This window comes from Oncorhynchus mykiss, chromosome 18, assembly GCF_013265735.2.
Source record: "Oncorhynchus mykiss isolate Arlee chromosome 18, USDA_OmykA_1.1, whole genome shotgun sequence".
Lineage (NCBI taxonomy): Eukaryota > Metazoa > Chordata > Actinopteri > Salmoniformes > Salmonidae > Oncorhynchus > Oncorhynchus mykiss.
The window spans coordinates 42,139,873-42,161,388 of record NC_048582.1 but is presented as its reverse complement, the minus strand read 5'-3'; the positions used below and the strand labels follow the sequence as shown (position 1 = coordinate 42,161,388).

The window sequence follows — 21,516 nt, the reverse complement described above, 5'->3', positions numbered from 1 at the left end:
TTAATTCAAAATGAAAAGCTGAAATGTCTTGAGTCAATTTGTTATGGGCAGCCTAAATAAATTCAGGAGAAAACATTTTCATAACAAGTCACATAATAAGTTGCGTGGACTCACTATGTGTGCAATAATAGTATTTAACATGATTTTTGAATCATCTCTGTACCCTATACATACAATTAAGGTCCCTCAGTCAAGCAGTGAATTTGAAACACAGATTAAACCACAAAGACCAAGGAGGTTTTCCAATGCCTCGAAAAGAAGGTCACCTATTGGTAGATGGGTACATTTTTTAAAAAGCAGACATTGAATATGGTGAAGTTTTTAATTACACTTTGAATGGTGTATCAATTCACCCAGTCACTACAAAGATACAGACGTCTTTCCGAACTCATTTGCCAGATAGGAGGAAACCGCTCAGGGATTTCTCCATGAGGCCAATAGTGACATTAAAATTGTTTGAGTTGAATGGCTGTGATAGGAGAAAACTGAGGATGGACCAACAACATTGCACTTACTCCACAATGCTAACCTACACAAGGCCAAATCTATACTAGAGTTGCTTACCAAGAAGACAATGAATGCTCCTGTGTGGCCAAGTTGCAGTTATGACTTAAATCTACTTGAAAATCTATAGCAAGACCTGAAAATGGTTGTCTAGCAATGATCAACAACCAATTTGACAGAGCTGGAAGAAGTTTGAAATTAATAATGGGCAAATGTTGCACAATCCAGGTGTGGAAATCTCTTAGACTTACCCAGAAAGACTCACAGCTGTAATCACTGCCAAAGGTGCCTCTACAAAGTTTTGACTCAGGGGTTTGAACACTTATGTGAATGAGATATTTATTTTTCAATACATTTGCAAAAACGTATAGAAACATGTTTTCACTTTGGGTATTGCCTGTAGATGGCTGAGGGGGGCAGGAGAAATTGATTTAATCCATTTTGAATTCAAGCTGTAACACAACAAAATGTGGAATAAGTCAAGGGGTATGAATACTTTCTAAGGCACTGTAATTATATAGAATGCATATCAAGGTAAATAGGGTTAGACTTGAAGATTGAAGTACAGACATATGGAATGGTACTTGAAACAATGAAGAGAGAAAAACGGATGAGGTTAGCATCTTTCATTTGGATTATTTTGGGGGAAAGACAAAGCATTTAATTGCACAACATATATATTGATTTTATTAACTTCATTTAACCAGGTTAGTCTCATTGAGATAAAAAAAAAATATATATATAATTCAAGAGAGACCTGGACTATATTAGCTTCTGTGTAGAACACAAATCATTTTGAAAGGCATCTTGGAGAGGGAAAATGTACAACACTTTCTTTTCTTTTTTACACATTTGTCATTTGTCATTTGTTATTTGTTATTTGTGTTCTCCAAGAAGCATGGCACTGAATCCAATTAGATTCTGAGAAGTGTGTGGGTTTCTCAACCCTCCTTCCTCCTGTCGCTCTCTCTCTATATCTCTCTCTCTCTCGGAAAGTACTATGAACATGTGTGTGTGTGTGTGTGTTTGTTCATGCAGGTCTAGTAATACCTATAATTACTAGTATACTAATAATGTGCCCACCCCAGCAGTGATAACCCGTAGTTGTAATACATTACTCTTTAAAATGCTAAATGTAGTAAATCATGTAGTACTCTCTTTCCTTCTCTTTTTTTCTATCTTTCTTTCTTTTTCTCTCTCCCCCCTCTCCCTCCCCCTCTCTCTCTCTCTCTCTCTCTATCCCTCCCCCTCTCTCTCTCTCTCTCTCCTTCCCCCTTCTCTCTCTCTCTCTCTCTTTCTCTCCCTCAGGTGTTTTTTTAAATCAATCTTCACCTTCCATCTTCCCTTTTACATTCCAGTCCTGTCAGCCATGGTTCTGTCATATCTCTAAGGTGCCGACTCTCTGTCACCATATATCTTTCACCACACACAGACACACAGACACAGACACACACACACAGACACAATGTATAAGTACACATACTTACATATTGTAAATTGCTGCCATCCACCTTATTCCCCAGGGAAACATACATCTCCTGCATAGGAAAATCTGCTCAGGACTCTTTGACATTCCCCTAATTATGTAGGATCAAAAGTAGATCCCAGTGGTCATAAAGAGCTAGCTCCCTAGTTGCTGTCAGTAGAAATACCTAGGCGGGCTCTTATGGAAGCACATTGAAATTCTGTACATGTCACAGAGTTAAGAATGTGCTGTAAGCTCACGCCACAGCTAGCTTGAAATGTGGCCAATCGGTTCGTATGTTGTCAAGCGGGGGTGGTCATGTGTGTTGGTGGGGTAAAGCAGTGGTCCCCAGCCTTTTTTCCCATTTTCATTGTTTATTGAGATTCCCTATATTAAATACACCACCAGTTTGATTTTGTTTAATTTGAGGAACCTAGGAAAATGTGTGTTTAAGCTATTTTCTTGCAATTCCTACATAGTTTAACAAGACCCATCTTTTAGGGAGGCTATTTAATGATAATAATAATAATATTAATGATAATAAAGATGATATTAATGATGATAATAATAATAATAATAATAATAATGATAATAATAATAATAATGATAATAATGACAATAATAATGATTATTATTATTAATAATAATGATTATATTAATTATAATAATAATGGTGATAATAATAATGATGTTAATAATGATGATAATAATGATCATAATAATAATAATAATAATAATGATTATATTAATAATAATATAATAATAATAATGGTAATAATAATAATAATAATGATAATAATGATGATGATAATAATAATGATAATAATGATCGTAATAATAATAGTAATAATGATAATAATAATAATAATGATGATAATAATAATAATGGATAAGGAAATCAAGTCTAGACCCGATTTCCCCAAATGTTATTCCGCTACCGAATATGTTTTATTATGATAATTTATATGAACACTCAATTTAATTACACATTCTCTTTTACAGAAAGTGATTAGATCAATTGATCACACATTGTATAAGATTACTTTCCAAGCAAAGTCCAGTTACTGTGACTCCTCGACTTTAGCAGGTCGTAGCTCAGCTTCATATGAATGTCATAGAGACAAACCAAAGATATTCCCGTGTGCATCAGGCGCGTCTTCCTCTGGCATTTTACCACTCGTTTCTATCCTTGCAGATTTAGATCGGTATAAACCTTCGAGAATTGTGTAAAAAAAAAAAAAGGTTCCCCCCTCTCACCCCCCATGAAACGTTGCCGCTGTCATGTTGTCTTGTCTCTGTCCTTTCCCTTCACCCTGTCTCCCTCTGCTGGTCGTGTCAGGTTACCTTTTCTCCCCTTCTTTCCCCCAGCTGTTCCCTGTCTCCTCCTAACTACCCATTCACCCCGTTCCCCACCTGTTCCCTTTTTCCCTCTGATTAGGTCCCTATATCTCCCTCTGTTTCTGCTCCTGTCCTTGTCGGATTCTTGTTTGTTTGTGTTTCATGCCTGAGCCAGACTATCGTCATGTTTGCTGTAACCTTGTCCTGTCCTGTCGGAATCTGCCGGTCTATCTGAGCCTACCTATGTTTTGTTATTAAAGAAGCTCTGTTTAAGTTAGTTCGCTTTTGGGTCCTCATTCACTCACCATAACAGAAGAATCCGACCAAGAATGGACCCAGCGACTTCGGATCCTCTCCACTCAGCCGTCGGGATCCAGGGAGCGATGCTAGGCAGACACGAGCAGGAAGTGTCTGCTGCTCGACATGCCGTTGAGACCCTGGCCACCCAAGTCTCCAACCTCACAGAACAGGTTCACCATCTCCGCCTCGATCCACCGGCCACTTCCAGGGCTTTCGAATCTCCGGAGCCCAGAATCAATAACCCGCCGTGTTACTCTGGGGAGCCCACTGAATGCCGCTCGTTCCTCACCCAGTGTGATATTGTGTTTTCTCTCCAGCCCAACACTTACTCCAGGAGCACTGCTCGTGTCGCCTACGTCATATCTCTCCTTATTGGACGGGCTCGTGAGTGGGGCACGGCAATCTGGGAGGCAAGGGCTGAGTGTACTAACCAGTATCAGGACTTTAAGGAGGAGATGATACGGGTTTTTGATCGATCTGTTTTTGGGGAGGAGGCTTCCAGGGCCCTGTCTTCCCTATGTCAAGGTAATCGATCCATAACAGACTACTCTATTGAGTTTCGCACTCTTGCTGCCTCCAGTGGCTGGAACGAGCCGGCTTTGCTCGCTCGTTTTCTGGAGGGTCTCCGCGCAGAGGTAAAGGATGAGATTCTCTTCCGGGAGGTCCCTTCCAGCGTGGATTCCCTGATTGAACTCGCTATTCGCATTGAGCGACGGGTTGATCTGCGTCACCGAGCTCGTGGAAAGGAGCTCGCGTTCTCCGTTGCCCCCCTCTCCGCATCACTACCATCTTCCTCTGCCGGCTCGGGAGCTGAGCCTATGCAGCTGGGAGGTATCCGCATCTCGACTAAGGAGAGGGAACGGAGAATCACCAACCGCCTCTGTCTTTATTGCGGTTCTGCTGGTCATTTTGTCACTTCATGTCCAGTAAAAGCCAGAGCTCATCAGTAAGCGGAGGGCTACTGGTGAGCGCTACTACTCCTGTCTCTCCTTCAAGATCCTGCACTACCTTGTCGGTCCATCTACGCTGGACCGGTTCGTCAGCTTCCTGCAGTGCCTTAATAGACTCTGGGGCGGAGGGCTGTTTTATGGACGAGACCTGGGCTCGGGAACATGACATTCCTCTCAGACAGTTAAGGGAGTCCACGGCCTTGTTCGCCCTGGATGGTAGTCCTCTCCCCAGGATTCAGCGTGAGACGCTACCTTTAACCCTCACTGTTTCTGGTAATCATAGCGAAACCATTTCTTTTTTGATTTTTCGTTCACCTTTTACACCTGTTGTTTTGGGCCATCCCTGGCTAGTTTGTCATAATCCTTCCATTAATTGGTCTAGTAATTCTATCCTCTCCTGGAACGTCTCTTGTCATGTGAAATGTTTAATGTCTGCTATCCCTCCTGTTTCCTCTGTCTCTTCTTCACAGGAGGAGCCTGGTGATTTGACAGGGGTGCCGGAGGAATATCACGATCTGCGCACGGTGTTCAGTCGGTCCAGGGCCACCTCTCTTCCTCCACACCGGTCGTATGATTGTAGTATTGATCTCCTTCCGGGAACCACTCCCCCCCGGGGTAGACTATACTCTCTGTCGGCTCCCGAACGTAAGGCTCTCGAGGATTATTTGTCTGTAGCTCTTGACGCCGGTACCATAGTCCCCTCCTCCTCTCCCGCCGGAGCAGGGTTTTTTTTTGTCAAGAAGAAGGACGGGTCTCTGCGCCCCTGCATAGATTATCGAGGGCTGAATGACATAACAGTTAAGAATCGTTATCCGCTTCCTCTTATGTCTTCAGCCTTCGAGATCCTGCAGGGAGCCAGGTTTTTCACTAAGTTGGACCTTCGTAACGCTTACCATCTCGTGCGCATCAGGGAGGGGGACGAGTGGAAGACGGCGTTTAACACTCCGTTAGGGCACTTTGAATACCGGGTTCTTCCTTTCGGCCTCGCTAACGCTCCAGCTGTCTTTCAGGCATTAGTCAATGATGTCCTGAGAGACATGCTGAACATCTTTGTTTTCGTTTACCTTGACGATATCCTGATTTTTTCACCGTCACTCCAGATTCATGTTCAGCACGTTCGACGTGTCCTCCAGCGCCTTTTAGAGAATTGTCTTTTTGTGAAGGCTGAGAAGTGCACTTTTCATGCCTCCTCCGTCACATTTCTCGGTTCTGTTATTTCCGCTGAAGGCATTAAGATGGATCCCGCTAAAGTCCAAGCTGTCATTGATTGGCCCGTCCCTAAGTCACGCGTCGAGCTGCAGCGCTTTCTCGGCTTCGCGAACTTCTATCGTCGTTTCATCCGTAATTTCGGTCAGGTGGCCGCTCCTCTCACAGCCCTTACTTCTGTCAAGACGTGCTTTAAGTGGTCCGTTTCCGCCCAGGGAGCTTTTGATCTCCTCAAGAATCGTTTTACATCCGCTCCTATCCTTGTTACACCTGACGTCTCTAGACAGTTCGTTGTCGAGGTTGACGCGTCAGAGGTGGGCGTGGGAGCCATTCTTTCTCAGCGCTCCCTCTCTGACGACAAGGTCCACCCATGCGCGTATTTTTCTCATCGCCTGTCGCCGTCGGAACGTAACTATGATGTGGGTAACCGCGAACTGCTCGCCATCCGCTTAGCCCTAGGCGAATGGCGACAGTGGTTGGAGGGGGCGACCGTTCCTTTTGTCGTTTGGACTGACCATAGGAACCTTGAGTACATCCGTTCTGCCAAACGACTTAATGCGCGTCAGGCGCGTTGGGCGCTGTTTTTCGCTCGTTTCGAGTTCGTGATTTCTTATCGTCCGGGCTCTAAGAACACCAAGCCTGATGCTTTGTCTCGTCTCTTCAGTTCTTCAGTAGCCTCCACTGACCCCGAGGGGATTCTCCCTGAGGGGCGTGTTGTCGGGTTGACTGTCTGGGGAATTGAGAGGCAGGTAAAACAAGCGCTCACTCACACTCCGTCGCCGCGCGCTTGTCCTAGGAACCTTCTTTTCGTTCCCGTTCCTACTCGTCTGGCCGTTCTTCAGTGGGCTCACTCTGCCAAGTTAGCCGGCCACCCTGGCGTTCGGGGTACGCTTGCTTCCATTCGCCAGCGTTTTTGGTGGCCCACCCGGGAGCATGACACGCGTCGTTTCGTGGCTGCTTGTTCGGTCTGCGCGCAGACTAAGTCCGGTAACTCTCCTCCTGCCGGCCGTCTCAGGCCGCTTCCTATTCCCTCTCGACCGTGGTCTCACATCGCCTTAGATTTTGTCACCGGACTGCCTTCGTCAGCGGGGAAGACTGTTATTCTTACGGTTGTCGATAGGTTCTCTAAGGCGGCCCATTTCATTCCCCTTGCTAAGCTTCCTTCTGCTAAAGAGACGGCACAAATCATCATCGAGAATGTTTTCAGAATTCATGGCCTTCCGTCAGACGTCGTTTCGGACAGAGGTCCGCAATTCACGTCTCAATTTTGGAGGGAGTTTTGCCGTTTGATTGGGGCTTCCGTCAGTCTCTCTTCCGGCTTTCACCCCCAGTCTAACGGTCAAGCAGAACGGGCCAATCAGACTATTGGTCGCATCTTACGCAGTCTTTCTTTTCGCAACCCTGCGTCTTGGTCAGAACAGCTCCCCTGGGCAGAATACGCCCACAACTCGCTTCCTTCGTCTGCGACCGGGCTATCTCCTTTTCAGAGTAGCCTCGGGTACCAGCCTCCGCTGTTCTCATCTCAGTTCGCCGAGTCCAGCGTCCCCTCCGCTCAGGCTTTTGTCCAACGTTGCGAGCGCACCTGGAAGAGGGTCAGGTCTGCACTTTGCCGTTATAGGACGCAGACTGTGAGGGCTGCTAATAAGCGTAGAACTAAGAGTCCTAGATATTGTCGCGGTCAGAGAGTTTGGCTCTCCACTCAGAACCTTCCCCTTAAGACGGCTTCTCGCAAGTTGACCCCGCGGTTCATTGGTCCGTTCCGTATTTCTCGGGTCATTAATCCTGTCGCAGTTCGACTTCTTCTTCCGCGATACCTTCGTCGCGTCCACCCGGTCTTCCACGTCTCCTGCATTAAGCCCGTTCTTCGCGCCCCCGCTCGTCTTCCCCCCCCCCCCCCCCCATCCTTGTCGAGGGCGCACCCATCTACAGGGTCCGCAGGATTTTGGACATGCGTCCTCGGGGCCGTGGTCACCAGTACCTTGTCGATTGGGAGGGGTACGGTCCTGAGGAGAGGAGTTGGGTTCCCTCTCGGGACGTGCTGGACCGTGCGCTGATCGAGGATTTCCTCCGTTGCCGCCAGGTTTCCTCCTCGAGTGCGCCAGGAGGCGCTCGGTGAGTGGGGGGGTACTGTCATGTTGTCTTGTCTCTGTCCTTTCCCTTCACCCTGTCTCCCTCTGCTGGTCGTGTCAGGTTACCTTTTCTCCCCTTCTTTCCCCCAGCTGTTCCCTGTCTCCTCCTAACTACCCATTCACCCCGTTCCCCACCTGTTCCCTTTTTCCCTCTGATTAGGTCCCTATATCTCCCTCTGTTTCTGCTCCTGTCCTTGTCGGATTCTTGTTTGTTTGTGTTTCATGCCTGAGCCAGACTATCGTCATGTTTGCTGTAACCTTGTCCTGTCCTGTCGGAATCTGCCGGTCTATCTGAGCCTACCTATGTTTTGTTATTAAAGAAGCTCTGTTTAAGTTAGTTCGCTTTTGGGTCCTCATTCACTCACCATAACAGCCGCTCTGTATGGGGTGTGCGGGCCCCCTAGGTTGGGAACCCTTGAGGTAGAGGACCCTGGTTCAGGGAGGCAGCGCTATATGCTAAGCTAGCTCACTGACTGTGGTTATACAGTACACACATTGAATTGAATGGGGGGGGGGGGGGGTCATATAATTTATGTGTGAGAGACAAGAGACAGAAGTTGGGAACTAAAAATAAGATAAGAGGAAAATCAATGAAATGAGGAGAGAGGGGTGGTGGACAATGAGTTCAGGACATTGGCACTGGAAGAGTCGGTCCCCGGATGGAGATATTGTTTATTTACTGAATGGAAAAGCGCTGATATGGAGAGCAAACATGAGAGGTGACCCAGATACAGTCATTCAAGTATTGACGCGTTTGACAGAACATTGTTTCCTTCAACCTCATTCTGCCTTGGCCTTTCATATTCAAGTCTATTAGGATGCCTCTGCCTTTGAAGTGACGCCTCGTTCGGAACAGAAAAGAAGGAGAGAGGGAAGGAGATTGAGAGTTGTAATAGGTTAATGGCGGATAGGAGACTTGACAACAGAGAAGAGACTTAAAAGGAGTGTTTTTGTTGTTGATACAGTTATGTCTCTGAAACTATTGACCTTGAGAAAGAGGCTGGTTTTACTGCAGCCTTGGGACGATTCTAACGTGTCTCGTTCTTGTTACTGGGAAGGAGAAGAGGCTTGTCTGTCCAAGGTAGCTTTTCTAAATGAAGTTCACTTGAGCTCCACCTCTCTCTCTCTCAAATTGAAATGTCCCTTAGTACAGTCGTGGCCAAAAGCTTTGAGAATGACACAAATATTAATTTTCACAAAGTCTGCTGCCTCAGTTTGTATGCATATTTGCATATACTCCAGAATGTTATGAAGAGTGATCAGATGAATTGCAATTAATTGCAAAGTCCCTCTTTGCCATGCAAATTAACTGAATCCCAAAAAAACATTTCCACTGCATTTCAGCCTTGCCACAAAAGGACCAGCTGATATCATGTCAGTGAGTCTCTTGTTAACACAGGTGTGAGTGTTGACGAGGACAAGGCTGGAGATCACTCTGTCATGCTGATTGAGTTCTAATAACAGACTGGAAGCTTCAAAAGGAGGGTGGTGCTTGGAATCATTGTTCTTCCTCTGTCAACAATGGTTACCTGCAAGGAAACACGTGCCGTCTTCATTGCTTTGCACAAAAATGGGCTTCACATCAAGGATATTGCTGCCAGTAAGATTGCACCTAAATCAACCATTTATCGGATCATCAAGAACGTCAAGGAGAGCGGTTCAATTGTTGTGAAGAAGGCTTCAGGGCGCCCAAGGAAGTCCAACAAGTGCCAGGACCGTCTCCTAAAAATGATTCAGCTGCGGGATCGGGGCACCACCAGTACGTACAGAGCTTGCTCAGGAATGGCAGCAGGCAGGTGTGAGTTCATCTGCACGCACAGTGAGGTGAAGACTTTTGGAGGATGGCCTGGTGTCAAGAAGGGCAGCAAAGAAGCCACTTCTCTCCAGGAAAAACATCAGGGACAGACTGATATTCTGCAAAAGGTACAGGGATTGGACTGCTGAGGACTGGGGTAAAGTCATTTTTTCTGATGAATCCCCTTTCCGATTGTTTGGGGCATCCGGAAAAAAGCTTGTCCGGAGAAGACAAGGTGAGCGCTACCATCAGTCCTGTGTCATGTCAACAGTAAAGCATCCTGAGACCATTCATGTGTGGGGTTGCTTCTCGGCCAAGGGAGTGGGCAAACTCACAATTGGGCCTAAGAACACAGCCATGAATAAAGAATGGTACAAACACATCCTCCGAGAGCAACTTCTCCCAACCATCCAGGAACAGTTTGGTGATGAACAATGCCTTTTCCAGCATGATGACGCACCTTGCCATAAGGCAAAAGTGATAACTAAGTGGCTCGGGGAACAAAACATTGATATGTTGGGTCCATGGCCAGACTGTAATCCCATTGAGAACTTGTGGTCAATCCTCAAGAGGTGGGTGGACAAACAAAAACCCACAAATTCTGACAAACTCCAAGCATTGATTATGCAAGAATGGGCTGCCATCAGTCAGGATGTGGCCCAGAAGTTAACTGACAGCATGCCAGGGCGGATTGCAGAGGTCTTGAAAAAGAAGGGTCAACACTGAAAATATTGACTATTTGCATTAACTTCACGTAATTGTCAATAAAAGCCATTGAAACTTATGAAATGCTTGTAATTATACTTCAGTATTCCATAGTAACATCTGACAAAAACATCTAAAGACACTGAAGCAGCAAACTTTGTGGAAATTAATATTTGTGTCTTTCTCAAAACTTTTGGCCACGACTGTACAATAGTACAATATGGTTTTATGGATTCTCACATATTCTCTCACCCCTGTCTCTTCCTCCCACACTCTTTCTCTCCACCAGAAATCGTAGAGCGCGTGGCGCTGGGCCAGTGGCCCTACCTGCGGCCCTCCCTCTGCCCCCAGAGTCACAGTGAAGAGGTGGGCCAGCTCATGCAGCGCTGCTGGAGCGAGGACGTGAACGAGAGGCCCGAGTTCCACCACATCAAACTGCTGCTGCGCAAACACAACAGGTACACCATGTCTGTACGCACTGCTTAAAACCGCCATTAACACCATGCACGTTATATGGTGCCTGATCCACAGACATGCACTGATACCCATCCCCTCGAGTTAGAGATCTGCATGCGTTCACAATAACTCTCCACGCACAAACATGTGTGCGATTCATTTTACCCAACGACTTGATGTACTCACAACAGGTTTGCACTGCTCTGACAACTACCTTCAAAAACCTCCCGCCGCATATTTTACCCGTTCATTTCTCCTCTCCTCCATCCCTCTCGCCACCCTTCCCTCCCCAGAGGTTATGGGTCTAATATCCTGGACAACCTGCTGTCTCGGATGGAGCAGTACGCCAATAACCTGGAAGAACTGGTGGAGGAAAGGACACAGGCTTACCATGAAGAGAAACGCAAGGCCGAGGCACTGCTCTACCAGATACTTCCACAGTGAGTGTATTAAGAGGACCACAGTGGAAATAAGTTGTTTCGCTTTTTTGTTATCCTAAATGATTTTTAAGACAGTGTACTAGGTTGTGTCATTTTTTTGAATAGTTAGGTCCAAAAATGACACACACAAACACACCCTCACACAGAAAGGCTCATCAAAGGCTGTACTCTGCAGAGGACTAGTACATACAAACATAATTTGGTGATTTGACTGAATCACACACACACACCCAACTCACTCTGCTTAACACTGTCTGTGTGTGATGTAGCTCTGTAGCGGAGCAGCTGAAGAGAGGGGAGACGGTGCAGGCTGAGGCCTTTGACTCGGTCACCATCTACTTCAGTGACATTGTGGGCTTCACCGCCATCTCAGCAGAGAGCACGCCCATGCAGGTCAGTCCAGAATGAACGTAGTCAACAGACGCTTGACAATACAGTCTAGTCCTGATATGCAATGGCTTTAGGCTGTCATGAATGAGAAGTGGAGTATGCAGTTTTTCTGAGCAAATTAAAATAAAATATTTGAGTTGGGATCGATGAACTGCACTTAATTTAAGCATACTTGTGTTCAATGTGTACTTTTCAGACGTTAACTGTATTACAATTGCCTCATATCTGAAGGCAAATTAATTGACTGTTATTCTACTTAAAGGACACATATTTTATGCAGTGGCTGATAATCCTCACGTTTCCCTGTAGGTGGTGACCCTATTGAATGACCTCTACACGTGTTTCGATGCCATCATCGACAACTTCGATGTTTATAAGGTGAAGTCAGAGTCTGAACCTTGTTTTTCACACAGGGTGTGCACACATTTAATGCAACTGATCCAGCTACTCAAGTGCTTGAAGACTAGTTGAATCAGGTGTGTTGGAGCTAGAAGGACACAAAGACCTGGACATGCTGTGAGCCTCCTGTACCACGGTTACTCGCCACTGAGTCAAGGACATATTTATTAAGAAGCCTGGTGACAGTGTGACCGTCTCTCACTCTGTGGCGCCCTCAGGTGGAGACGATAGGCGATGCATACATGGTGGTGTCTGGGCTGCCCGTGAGGAACGGCAATCTGCACGGACGAGAGATCGCCCGCATGTCGCTAGCCCTGCTGGAGGCCGTACACTCCTTCAGAATCCGCCACCGACCTGCCCAGCAGCTCTTTCTGCGCAGTGGCATCCACAGTGGTGAGCGGCGGGAAGGGGGGGGGGGGGTGTATGGTTCAAATTGTATTTGTTTTCTGACAAATGCACTTCCTTGAGCTTGTCTGACACTGTGGAATCATTAGGGTCTGTGGAATATTGGAATAGGTTGTGTGTGTGTGTGTTCTCTCCAGGCCCAGTGTGTGCTGGTGTTGTAGGACTGAAGATGCCTCGGTTCTGTCTGTTTGGAGACACAGTCAACACAGCCTCTCGCATGGAGTCCAATGGGGAGGGTGAGAGTGACCCATCTCTTTTATCTACAATCTCATGACCTATCAGGGTACACATACACTAGTCATTCTCTGGCTTCAATGACCACATTTCTGTCATGTTCTCATCCCTCAGCCCTGAAGATCCACGTGTCGGAGGCCACGCGCACGGTGCTGGACGACTTCAACTGTTTCCAGCTGGAGCTGAGAGGAGACGTGGAGATGAAGGGCAAAGGGAGGATGAAGACCTACTGGCTACTGGGAGAGAGCACCAGCAACATGGCTTACTAGAGAGAGAGAGAGAGAGAGAGATAGAGAGAAGAGGGAGAGCGAGAGAAAGAGAGAGAGAAGGGGGAGAGCGAGAGAAAGAGAGAGACGGGGAGAGCGAGAGAAAGAGAGAGAGACACACACGGGAGAGAGAGAGATGCATACTGTTCAGACCGTATTAGAGAGACGTGGTAGAAAAGAGATGTAAGGGAAGGGAGGGCTGAGGTAAAAGGAAAAGACATGCATACAGATGCACATGGGAATGGAGTGAAATGGAAATAAGCAACAACAAAAAACTGTACCACTGACAACTCCCTTCTTAATGATAGTCTCATCGACAGAGTCTCACTGCTCTTCATGGGGATACCTTGGTTCCTATAGGTGGACAAGCCCTGTCTAGATTGACTTACCATGGTGGATCATCCATGGACAGCTGTAGACTTGTAGACTTTCCAACCAAAGGAACGATATCACTGCTACACCGCCATGTGCCGATTGGCGAGGCACCACCTCTGATTGACACAGGCGATGGGCATTTGCGAACGACGCCACTCTGTGTTCCAGAGTTGTAACTCGATATTTGTGAACAAACATTTTGGACATTCTTGTTTGGACCTGTTGTTTGTGGTGACGAGAGTTGTCCAATGTGCTATTTTGTGGTTATTTGACTTTGTGACTGACTTGGTGTTCTCTAACATTTGTGTAGAGTCCTTAGTGTTATGTGAAGCATTCCCTGGTGTTTTCTATTTATTTCACAAGTGGTTTGTGTTCTATATTACTATATCAGTTTGTTCTATATCAGTCAAACATGAATCAACTGAAGTCCAGAGGGGTACACTACGAATGTAGCTAGATGTATTCAGTATTTTCTGATATTAGCTAGCTTCAGTCAGCTTCACGTATGTTATGAAGGCAGATCAGGCAGATGTTGATCGTTCACTCGCCGCTTACTTGAGCCTGCTCGAGCCGGGCTTGTAACTGCACGTACATGTCACACATTGCTAGTCGAAAGCCAAACTGAGACGATACTGAAACATTAGTCCATGCGCGAGTCAGTGACACATTTTCATTTTTGCCAAAATCTAAATGAAAGGAAAAACTAACCTGCAAATACAGCAGGCTATGGTGTGAAATGGGCTATTACAAGTGCCGTCTGTCTTGCGCATATTGTTTATTTGGTGTGCTTAGCAATGCACGATGACTCCCCACTCATATAGATAAAATCATTGTATGAATTCCTACGACAGTTTTACTGCCCGTGAAGTTTCAAATGCATCCCGTCGTTACTAAATGTGTTGTGTGTAATGTATTTGAATGTTACTATTTATAACACACAGGTTTGACTCAACCACTTCATTCGGGATAAATTGAGTAAAACACTGAGTTGGCCATCCCGGGAGCAGATTAGTTCTGAAGGATTCGTTGCCACAGAAATGTACCTGGCTAAAAGGTGAGCCACATTTGTGTCACCGTTTGAACTCAGAGTTGACCAAAGGTTCCTCGCTAACTCCTCAAACCAGATTCGTGGAATAGGGCTCGGTAATCCATAATAATACGAGTCAACAAAGTGTGTCCCACAACCTAGTAGGCTATGTGCTTTAGGGGGAAGTAGTGGAGGCAATCACCACCATGCAAGTATAGGCGATCTAATTGACATTGGTGAAATGTCTCAAATGGACACTTATGGCTGTTAAGGACATTGTGCTTGTAAATAAGTCCGTGTGCATTCAACAGGACTGTTCAAAAAGAGATTTTACAGCCAAAACGAATATTTTTGGTCATAAAAAAAACTATTTGCGTTAATCTTCTCAAGATAAACTGCGATGACAATGAAGAATTGAGAATTAGAGTTGGCCACGAATGTCAACTTTTGGGTGAATTAAGTATTACTATCTAGTCACAGGTAATGCTGTCTGCATGGTTATAACCAGCTAGTCCTCTCACACGAAGTTCTTATATTACAGACTCATTTTGAAGTTCAGATTTTCTAATTGTCCTTTTTCCTTCTTTCTTTTTTACACGATGATGTTATACTCAAGGGTACAAAAGAATGAGCGAGTCTAGCTCTTCACTTCTGTTACTGATAAGAAAGGTCAGATTTATTGCAGATTGGGAGTCCTTCTAAATGGCATACATAGCATAGTGAAAAATTATATATTGGATATATGCCCATAAACTCTCAAAGTTGACTCTCTGAGGATACAGGTTTGGCTTGTGATTTGCAAACATGCTACAACAAACGAGTCTTTTGCTTTTTGTTCGTTGGTGTTTTTGGGTGGCTCTGCTTGTTGTCTATCTGAAAGGAACAGCTCGCTACTTGGCTCAGAAGTGGAGCATCACTGATAGGCAGCAGGCACCCATATACCAACCAGCGCTATGGACCATGTGAATGTGCTCTCACTTGAATGGCCCTAAACCTTAAACTTATCATCAGTGAGAATATCCCCTTTCCAACTTAAGTCTAAATGATTTGATCATTTCATTTTCCATGAGTGAATGTATCACCTAAGTCAAAGCCAATACTGTGAAATAATCAGGATTGGTAATGTGGAGTTGTAAATGATAACAGCTCTGTGTGATGTCAGGGAGACACGTCATTCATCAGTAGTAACTCACCCAATGTCAGGCTTGATCTGACAGGTAACCCAGCGGGCAAAACTGGTTTCAGTATAATCTATTTTATGGCGTCGTAGTCAGGTTGTATACTGGTGGTGTGAAAGTTTATGCAGAAGTTAATTATTTTTAGCAAACAGAAAATCAAGTCTTTGTCTAGTTGTAATCTGACCAGATAACAACCAAAATATGACGTCTTTCCCATTATGTCTTCTTGTCGTGAAAAATGTGTCTTTACCTGGTTGTAACAAGCAATTGGTTGAGACCAGAAACTGGTTGAGACCAGTTGCTTGTAATGTGGTTGTATGATTTCTTGTCAACCAGAAAACCTTTTTACAACCAGAAAATGACATCATTAAGATAATTCCAAGGCAGGTCCATCTGCATACGGTATGTGTCCACTATGAATGTGGTCACATGGCTTCTTTAAATGTGTTTCTGATGCAGTAAAATGTATTGTATTGTGTTGTTTTGGTTGCCGTGTCTGTATTTTCAAAGAGTGGGTTGGTCTTTGAATTACTGTATGTTACAATGTACTGTTGTGTTTTAAAATATGACATTGGCGTTGTTTTGGGGGGAGAAAGAAATGTTCAGTTACATTGCCTGTCTTGTTTCGGGTCAGTTGAATGTCTTTATAAAATCAGTTGATAACCCACATTTTCTTCTGAGTCAATAGCAATGTGTTATTGTGCTTGATGTCATTTTGGCCGAAACGTGATGTACTTTCCATGTTTAGTTACAATCTAAGTGGGATTGTCCATGCATACAATTGCATTTTGTATCACAGTATGGCACAACAACCCACATACAGTCTAATCTACAGGTTACATATTTCTAACTATATATAAACTTGAAATAATAGGGATATAAGTACAAGGTCAAACAGTAAGTACAAACAACACAGTAAAAAAACAGCTTCAAAGACTTAACACTTTGACTACTTTTATTTGTACTGTGTAGCACTTTGAAAAAAGTTATTTGTCACAGAGTGCTTAAAAAAGATGCTGAAGAGGCAGATTCTTCACACAGAGTTAAGGAAGAAATCTGCAATGGTGGAAAAAGTACCCAATTGTCATACTTGAGTAAAAGTAAAGATACCTTAATAGAAAAGGACTCACCCACTAAAATACTACTTGTGTTACGGTGCGTGAATGAGGACCCAAAAGCGAATTAACGTAAACAGAACTTCTTTAATAACAAAACATAGGTAGGCTCAGATGGACCGGCAGATTCCGACAGGACAGGACAAGGTTGCAGCAAACATGACGATAGTCTGGTTCAGGCATGAAAAACACAAACAAGAATCCGACAAAGACAGGAACAAAAACAGAGAGAGATATAGAGGACTAATCAGAGGGAAAAAGGGAACAGGTGGGAAAAGGGGTGACGAGGTAGTTAGGAGGAGACAAGGAACAGCTGGGGGAAAGAGGGGCAGAAAAGGTAACCTAATAACGACCAGCAGAGGGAGACAGGGTGAAGGGAAAGGACAGAAACAAGACACAACATGACAATACATGACAGTACCCCCCCACTCACCGAGCGCCTCCTGGCGCACTCGAGGAGGAAACCTGGCGGCAACGGAGGAAATCATCGATCAGCGCACGGTCCAGCACGTCCCGAGAGGGAACCCAACTCCTCTCCTCAGGACCGTACCCCTCCCAATCTACTAGGTACTAATGACCACGGCCCCGAGGACGCATGTCCAAAATCCTACGGACCCTGTAGATGGGTGCGCCCTCGACAAGGATGGGGGGGGGGGAAGACGAGCGGGGGCGCGAAGAACGGGCTTGACACAGGAGACATGGAAGACCGGGTGGACGCGACGAAGATATCGCGGAAGAAGAAGTCGCACTGCGACAGGATTAATGATCCGAGAAATACGGAACAGACCAATGAACCGCGGGGTCAACTTGCGAGAAGCGGTCTTAAGGGGAAGGTTCTGAGTGGAGAGCCAAACTCTCTGACCGCGACAATATCTAGGACTCTTAGTTCTACGCTTATTAGCAGCTCTCACAGTCTGCGCCCTATAACGGCAAAGTGCAGACCTGACCCTCTTCCAGGTGCGCTCGCAACGTTGGACAAAAGCCTGAGCGGAGGGGACGCTGGACTCGGCGAACTGAGATGAGAACAGCGGAGGCTGGTACCCGAGGCTACTCTGAAAAGGAGATAGCCCGGTCGCAGACGAAGGAAGCGAGTTGTGGGCGTATTCTGCCCAGGGGAGCTGTTCTGACCAAGACGCAGGGTTGCGAAAAGAAAGACTGCGTAAGATGCGACCAATAGTCTGATTGGCCCGTTCTGCTTGACCGTTAGACTGGGGGTGAAAGCCGGAAGAGAGACTGACGGAAGCCCCAATCAAACGGCAAAACTCCCTCCAAAATTGAGACGTGAATTGCGGACCTCTGTCCGAAACGACGTCTGACGGAAGGCCATGAATTCTGAAAACATTCTCGATGATGATTTGTGCCGTCTCTTTAGCAGAAGGAAGCTTAGCAAGGGGAATAAAATGAGCCGCCTTAGAGAACCTGTCGACAACCGTAAGAATAACAGTCTTCCCCGCTGACGAAGGCAGTCCGGTGACAAAATCTAAGGCGATGTGAGACCACGGTCGAGAGGGAATGGGAAGCGGCCTGAGACGGCCGGCAGGAGGGGAGTTACCGGACTTAGTCTGCGCGCAGACCGAACAAGCAGCCACGAAGCGACGCGTGTCATGCTCCCGGGTGGGCCACCAAAAACGCTGGCGAATGGAAGCAAGCGTACCCCGAACGCCAGGATGGCCGGCTAACTTGGCAGAGTGAGCCCACTGAAGAACGGCCAGACGAGTAGGAACGGGAACGAAAAGAAGGTTCCTAGGACAAGCGCGCGGCGACGGAGTTTGAGTGAGTGATGGCTTTACCTGCCTCTCAATTCCCCAGACAGTCAACCCGACAACACGCCCCTCAGGGAGAATCCCCTCGGGGTCAGTGGAGGCTACTGAAGAACTGAAGAGACGAGATAAAGCATCAGGCTTGGTGTTCTTAGAGCCCGGACGATAAGAAATCACGAACTCGAAACGAGCGAAAAACAGCGCCCAGCGCGCCTGACGCGCATTAAGTCGTTTGGCAGAACGGATGTACTCAAGGTTCCTATGGTCAGTCCAAACGACAAAAGGAACGGTCGCCCCCTCCAACCACTGTCGCCATTCGCCTAGGGCTAAGCGGATGGCGAGCAGTTCGCGGTTTCCCACATCATAGTTACGTTCCGACGGCGACAGGCGATGAGAAAAATACGCGCAAGGGTGGACCTTGTCGTCAGAGAGGGAGCGCTGAGAAAGAATGGCTCCCACGCCCACCTCTGACGCGTCAACCTCGACAACGAACTGTCTAGTGACGTCAGGTGTAACAAGGATAGGTGCGGATGTAAAACGATTCTTGAGGAGATCAAAAGCTCCCTGGGCGGAAACGGACCACTTAAAGCACGTCTTGACAGAAGTAAGGGCTGTGAGAGGAGCTGCCACCTGACCGAAATTACGGATGAAACGACGATAGAAGTTCGCGAAGCCGAGAAAGCGCTGCAGCTCGACGCGTGACTTAGGGACGGGCCAATCAATGACAGCTTGGACCTTAGCGGGATCCATCTTAATGCCTTCAGCGGAAATAACAGAACCGAGAAATGTGACGGAGGAGGCATGAAAAGAGCACTTCTCAGCCTTCACAAAAAGACAATTCTCTAAAAGGCGCTGGAGGACACATCGAACGTGCTGAACATGAATCTGGAGTGACGGTGAAAAAATCAGGATATCGTCAAGGTAAACGAAAACAAAGATGTTCAGCATGTCTCTCAGGACATCATTGACTAATGCCTGAAAGACAGCTGGAGCGTTAGCGAGGCCGAAAGGAAGAACCCGGTATTCAAAGTGCCCTAACGGAGTGTTAAACGCCGTCTTCCACTCGTCCCCCTCCCTGATGCGCACGAGATGGTAAGCATTACGAAGGTCCAACTTAGTGAAAAACCTGGCTCCCTGCAGGATCTCGAAGGCTGAAGACATAAGAGGAAGCGGATAACGATTCTTCACTGTTATGTCATTCAGCCCTCGATAATCTATGCAGGGGCGCAGGGACCCGTCCTTCTTCTTAACAAAAAAAAACCCCGCTCCGGCGGGAGAGGAGGAGGGGACTATGGTACCGGCGGCAAGAGCTACAGACAAATAATCTTTGAGAGCCTTACGTTCGGGAGCCGACAGAGAGTATAGTCTACCCCGGGGGGGAGTGGTTCCCGGAAGGAGATCAATACTACAATCATACGACCGGTGTGGGGGAAGAGAGGTGGCCCTGGACCGACTGAACACCGTGCGCAGATCGTGATATTCCTCCGGCACCCCTGTCAAATCACCAGGCTCCTCCTGTTAAGAAGAGACAGAGGAAACAGGAGGGATAGCAGACATTAAACATTTCACATGACAAGAGACGTTCCAGGAGAGGATAGAATTACTAGACCAATTAATGGAAGGATTATGACAAACTAGCCAGGGATGGCCCAAAACAACAGGTGTAAAAGGTGAACGAAAAATTAAAAAAGAAATGGTTTCGCTATGATTACCAGAAACAGTGAGGGTTAAAGGTAGCGTCTCACGCTGAATCCTGGGGAGAGGACTACCATCCAGGGCGAACAAGGCCGTGGACTCCCTTAACTGTCTGAGAGGAATGTCATGTTCCCGAGCCCAGGTCTCGTCCATAAAACAGCCCTCCGCCCCAGAGTCTATTAAGGCACTGCAGGAAGCTGACGAACCGGTCCAGCGTAGATGGACCGACAAGGTAGTGCAGGATCTTGAAGGAGAGACAGGAGTAGTAGCGCTCACCAGTAGCCCTCCGCTTACTGATGAGCTCTGGCTTTTACTGGACATGAAGTGACAAAATGACCAGCAGAACCGCAATAGAGACAGAGGCGGTTGGTGATTCTCCGTTCCCTCTCCTTAGTCGAGATGCGGATACCTCCCAGCTGCATAGGCTCAGCACCCGAGCCGGCAGAGGAAGATGGTAGTGATGCGGAGAGGGGGGCAACGGAGAACGCGAGCTCCTTTCCACGAGCTCGGTGACGAAGATCAACCCGTCGCTCAATGCGAATAGCGAGTTCAATCAAGGAATCCACGCTGGAAGGAACCTCCCGGGAGAGAATCTCATCCTTTACCTCTGCGCGGAGACCCTCCAGAAAACGAGCGAGCAAAGCCGGCTCGTTCCAGCCACTGGAGGCAGCAAGAGTGCGAAACTCAATAGAGTAGTCTGTTATGGATCGATTACCTTGACATAGGGAAGACAGGGCCCTGGAAGCCTCCTCCCCAAAAACAGATCGATCAAAAACCCGTATCATCTCCTCCTTAAAGTCCTGATACTGGTTAGTACACTCAGCCCTTGCCTCCCAGATTGCCGTGCCCCACTCACGAGCCCGTCCAGTAAGGAGAGATATGACGTAGGCGACACGAGCAGTGCTCCTGGAGTAAGTGTTGGGCTGGAGAGAAAACACAATATCACACTGGGTGAGGAACGAGCGGCATTCAGTGGGCTCCCCAGAGTAACACGGCGGGTTATTGATTCTGGGCTCCGGAGAGTCGAAAGCCCTGGAAGTGGCCGGTGGATCGAGGCGGAGATGGTGAACCTGTTCTGTGAGGTTGGAGACTTGGGTGGCCAGGGTCTCAACGGCATGTCGAGCAGCAGACAATTCCTGCTCGTGTCTGCCTAGCATCGCTCCCTGGATCTCGACGGCTGAGTGGAGAGGATCCGAAGTCGCTGGGTCCATTCTTGGTCGGATTCTTCTGTTACGGTGCGTGAATGAGGACCCAAAAGCGAATTAACGTAAACAGAACTTCTTTAATAACAAAACATAGGTAGGCTCAGATGGACCGGCAGATTCCGACAGGACAGGACAAGGTTGCAGCAAACATGACGATAGTCTGGTTCAGGCATGAAAAA

At 46.8% G+C, this 21,516-nt stretch overlaps 1 protein-coding gene across 2 annotated transcripts in view; it reads left to right on the top strand.

Moving 5' to 3' along the window:
- Positions 1 to 16,231, top strand: part of LOC110496297 (atrial natriuretic peptide receptor 1) — a 122,933-nt gene extending 106,702 nt beyond the window's left edge. For both annotated transcript variants that reach the window (XM_036952864.1, XM_036952863.1), the window contains exons 17-23: positions 10,682 to 10,850; positions 11,142 to 11,288; positions 11,558 to 11,681; positions 11,988 to 12,056; positions 12,296 to 12,470; positions 12,620 to 12,718; positions 12,831 to 16,231. In XM_036952864.1, coding sequence (XP_036808759.1) covers positions 10,682 to 10,850; positions 11,142 to 11,288; positions 11,558 to 11,681; positions 11,988 to 12,056; positions 12,296 to 12,470; positions 12,620 to 12,718; positions 12,831 to 12,985 — 938 coding nt within the window. In that variant the 3' untranslated portion in view covers positions 12,986 to 16,231. The remainder of the gene's footprint in view (positions 1 to 10,681; positions 10,851 to 11,141; positions 11,289 to 11,557; positions 11,682 to 11,987; positions 12,057 to 12,295; positions 12,471 to 12,619; positions 12,719 to 12,830) is intronic.
- Positions 16,232 to 21,516: the final 5,285 nt, after the last annotated feature.